The following is a 4,331-nucleotide window of genomic DNA, read 5'->3' on the forward strand; positions in this document are numbered from 1 at the left end:
AAAACAGCCGGGCGCGGTGGCTCAAGCCTGTAATCCCAGCACTTTGGGAGGCCGAGACGGGCGGATCACGAGGTCAGGAGATCGAGATCATCCTGGCTAACATGGTGAAAACCCATCTCTACTGAAAAAAAAAAAAAATACAAAAAACTAGCAGGGCGAGGTGGCAGGCACCTATAGTCCCAGCTACTCGGGAGGCTGAGGCAGGAGAATGGCGTGAACCCAGGAGGTGGAGCAAAACCCCACAGCCAGGTTTCACTCTGCCAAAAGACAGAATCTCTGCCTTTGAGCTTACAGTCCAATTGGAGAAATTAGACATTTAAGAAAAAAAAATTTAGATATACAACAAAGCAGTGTGTACTAGGTGACAAATGGAGTTGAGAAGAAATTCTCTGGTATAAAGGAGAGAAGAGACTTGACATGGGCCTTGGGGTCTGGTAGAATATTCTGTAGTTAGAGAGAGATGAGAAGATAAGATTGAATGACTTAGATTGAAGAAAAACTGTCAGAAGCTAGTCTGCGGAGGGTCTGCTTTGGACTCTAGGGGAGAACACATCCCTAGCCTTGAGGGGTTCTCAGTGAGGCTGAAATTTTGAGCTCCTATGATGGTCCTGGCAGGGGTTTGCAAACTTCAGTGCATTGGAAGTCTTCTGGAGAACTTGTTAAAAATTCAGACTTTCAGATCCCATTCCCAGTAATTCTAATTCAGATTGATGGTGGGGCCTGGGAGTCTGCATTCTGGGTAATTCTGATGCAGGTAGTTCACATGTTGAGAAATGCTGCTCTGGGCAGCCTGGGGTCCAAGTAATCAACATGGTGTATAAGCAGAGTTTGAAAGGGAGGGATGAGCATGCTGCAGTGATAGCAAGCAAGCAGGAGGGGAAAGACAGGAGACCTATACTTAGCACTTCTGACCAGCACTCCCCTGCTATCTCCAGCTCCCCGAAGTGCATACCAACAGCTGTGACAACATCTCCCAGTTCTCTGTGGACAGCATCACTAGCCAGGAGAGCAAGGAGCCTGTGTTCATTGCAGCAGGGGACATCCGGTATGGCCAGATCACATTGCCTCTATTAAAAATACAAAAAAATTAGCCGGGCGTGGTGGCGGACGCCTGTAGTCCCAGCTACTCGGGAGGCTGAGGCAGGAGAATGACATGAACCCAGGAGGCGGAGCTGGCAGTGAGCCATGATCACACCACTGCACTCCAGCCTGGGCAACAGAGCGAGACTCCATCTCAAAAAAAAAAGCACCCCAGGAAGGAGTTCGAGCAGTGTGTCTCAAAGTGGGGTCTCAAAGCAACTGTTTGTCAGAATCCAGAGGGAGGAAGGAGGCCTTGTTGAAAATGCAGATTCTAGGCCAGGTGCGGTGGCTCACACCTGTAATACCAACATTTGGGAGGCCACGGTGGGTGGATCACAAGGTCAGGAGATCGAGACTCCTGGCTAACACGTGCAACCCCGTCTCTACTAAAAAAATACAAAAAAAAATTTAGCCGGGTGTGGTGGCGGGCGCCTGTAGTCCCAGCTACTTGGGAGGCTAAGGCAGGAGAATGACGTGAACCTGGGAGGCGGAGCTTGCAGTGAGCTGAGATCACGCCATTGCACTCCAGCCTGGGAGACAGAGCAAAACTCTATCAAAAAAAAAAAATGCAGATTCTAGAGACACCCATTCTGAATCAGTCTTGGTAGAAGAATATGGAGAGCCTGGTAATCTTAATTTTAACATGACTACAATCACTAAGTTAGCAAAAAGTTGTCACTGGTTATGTTTTCTTCCATGAGTCCCGTTCAGCCTGGGTTCCTACCTTCGTGTGCCCAGAATCCAGGAGACAGTGCAGGAAATGTCAGTATAGACTGGGCATGGGGCTTGTGGGTAGCTCCTCCAAGCAAATGATGTATTTTCTTCCTGACAGCCGGCGCCTTTCGGAACAGCTGGCTCATACCCCGACAGCGTTCAAACGAGACCCAGAAGATCCTTCTGCAGTTGCTCTCAAAGAGCCCTGGCAGGAGAAAGTACGGTGAGTTCGGTGTGGGTCTCTGAACACCTCTCAAAGCTCAGAGGCAGTTGCAAGGGCTCACTGTACCAACTTTATTGTCCATCAGCCTCCAAAAAAATCTGTCAGACTCGCAGGCTGTCTGGGTCCTTGCCCTATGGGGCATTTGCTTGGGATTTTTTGTGGAAGCTATGTCTCTTGTCCTCACTGTGGCATCAACCTTTGACACCCTTTACTTCTCTCTTCACAGGCGGATCAGAGAGGGCTCCCCCTATGGCCATCTCCCCAATTGGCGGCTCCTGTCAGTCATTGTCAAGTGTGGGGATGACCTTCGGCAAGAGCTTCTGGCCTTTCAGGTGTTGAAGCAACTGCAGGTAAGAGAAGAGAAGGAGAGGCCAGGCACAGTGGCTGTAATCCCAGCACTTTGGGAGGCCGAGGCAGTTGGATCACGAGGTCAGGAGTTCAAGATCAGCCTGGCCAAGATGGCTAAACCTTGTCTCTACTAAAAATACAAAAATTAGCTGGGCACAGTGACAGGTGCCTGTAATCCCAGCTACTCAGGAGGCTGAGGCAGGAGAATCGCTTGAACCCAGGAGGTGGAGGTTGCAGTGAGCCAAGATCGCGCCACTGCAATCTAGCCTGGGCGACAGAGCAAGACTCTGTCAAAAAAAAAAAAAAAAGGAGAGAGGAGGGGAACTCAGCCCAACTCCAGCTAACCTGAGGTGACTACACAGATTATTCTGCTGGGGACCACCTTCCTGCCCAGGTCTAAAACAAAAGCAGAGTAAAGAAAAGCTAGTGCAACTTCCCCTGGGAAGAATAGCCATAGGAACAACTCCACAGCGGCCTCTTTTGGCCCTTTTGTGACCTGCACCTGCCCTGTTCCAAGTCTGAACTTTAGAGTGCTGCGTTTGCCTTTTAGATCAAAACTTCCAAGATGGGCTGGCACCCTGGCATGGGCCTGTAATCTCAGCTAGTCAGGAGGCTGAGGCGGGAGGATGTCTTGAGCCCAGGAGTTCTGGGCTATAGTCCGCTATGCCAATTGGGTTTCCGCGCTAAGTTCGTCATCAATATGGGACCTGGACCACCAGGTTGCCTAAGGAAGGGGTGAACTGGCCCAGGTTGGAAATGGAGCAGGTCAGGACTCCTGTGCTGATCAGTAAAAGGATCGAGACTGAATAGCCACTGCACTCCAGCCTGATCAACATAGTAAGACCCTGTCTCTAAGAAAAATATGCAATTGAAGAAATCAGCATTTCTTTTTTTTTTGAGATGGGGTTTTGCTCTTGTTGTCCAGACTGGAGTGCAATGGCGCGATCTCGCAACCTCTGCCTCCCAGGTTCAAGCAATTCTCCTGCCTCAGCCTTCCCAAGTAGCTGGGATTATAGGCATGCACCACCACACCCGGCTAATTTTGTATTTTTAGTAGACATAGGGTTTCTCCATGTGAGCCAGGCTGGTCTCGAACTCCCAACCTCAGGTGATCTGCCCATCTTGGCCTCCCAAAGTGCTGGGATTACAGGTGTGAGCCACCACGACTGGCCGAAGAAATCAGCATCTCTAACTGAAGTGAGCCAAAAACAAAATTTTGCTAAGGCAAAGTTTAGTGACCCACCTTCTCCTAGTGTTAAGTGTGTGCTAAGGCACATGAAGACCAATTTATTTATACAAGACACTGAGATTTTTTCAAGAAATGCTATCAGATCTCAAACTGAAGATCTAAATGTGAAGTTTACTAATGCACTACTAAAGTTTAAATCTGTGGCACGATCATTGTAAACATGGGGTTCATTTCTCTAAATTGATTTCTAAACTGAAATTACTGGAAGACTTCCTTTCCTGTTTTTGCCAAACTCAATTTCTGGTTTTTGGCATATATCCATTATTCAAACTTAATGCCTCTAATTTTAATGCCAACATAATTGGTTGTAATCGATTTTTTTTTTTTTTTTTTTTTGAGACAGGGTCTCACTCTGTCACCCAGGCTGGAGTGCAGTGGTGTGATCTCAGCTCACTGCAAGCTCCACCTCCCGGGTTCACGCCATTCTCCTGCCTCAGCCTCCCCAGCTAATTTTTTGTATTTTTAGTAGAGACGGGGTTTCACTGTGTTAGCCAGGATGGTCTTGATCTCCTGACCTCGTGATCCACCCGCCTCGGCCTCCCAAAGTGCTGGGATTACAGGCGTGAGCCACCATGCCCAGCCCAAATTTTTAAATAATAATAATTTGGTCCTCCCCTTTAAAAAACAAACAACATAAAAACTTCCCAAGGCCGGGCGCGGTGGCTCAAGCCTGTAATCCCAGCACTTTGGGAGGCCGAGACGGGCGGATCATGAGGT

At 48.6% G+C, this 4,331-nt stretch overlaps 1 protein-coding gene across 12 annotated transcripts in view; it reads left to right on the forward strand.

Annotated features, from left to right (window-relative positions):
• Nucleotides 1-4,331, forward strand: part of PI4KB (phosphatidylinositol 4-kinase beta) — a 41,375-nt gene that overhangs the window by 25,497 nt on the left and 11,547 nt on the right. For all 12 annotated transcript variants that reach the window (XM_017877696.1, XM_017877685.1, XM_017877686.1 and 9 more), the window contains 3 exons: nucleotides 936-1,045; nucleotides 1,913-2,017; nucleotides 2,244-2,367. In XM_017877696.1, the coding sequence (XP_017733185.1) occupies nucleotides 936-1,045; nucleotides 1,913-2,017; nucleotides 2,244-2,367 (339 nt within the window). The remainder of the gene's footprint in view (nucleotides 1-935; nucleotides 1,046-1,912; nucleotides 2,018-2,243; nucleotides 2,368-4,331) is intronic.

Source organism: Rhinopithecus bieti, unplaced genomic scaffold, assembly GCF_001698545.2.
Source record: "Rhinopithecus bieti isolate Rb0 unplaced genomic scaffold, ASM169854v2 scaffold_10548, whole genome shotgun sequence".
NCBI classification, from domain to species: domain Eukaryota; kingdom Metazoa; phylum Chordata; class Mammalia; order Primates; family Cercopithecidae; genus Rhinopithecus; species Rhinopithecus bieti.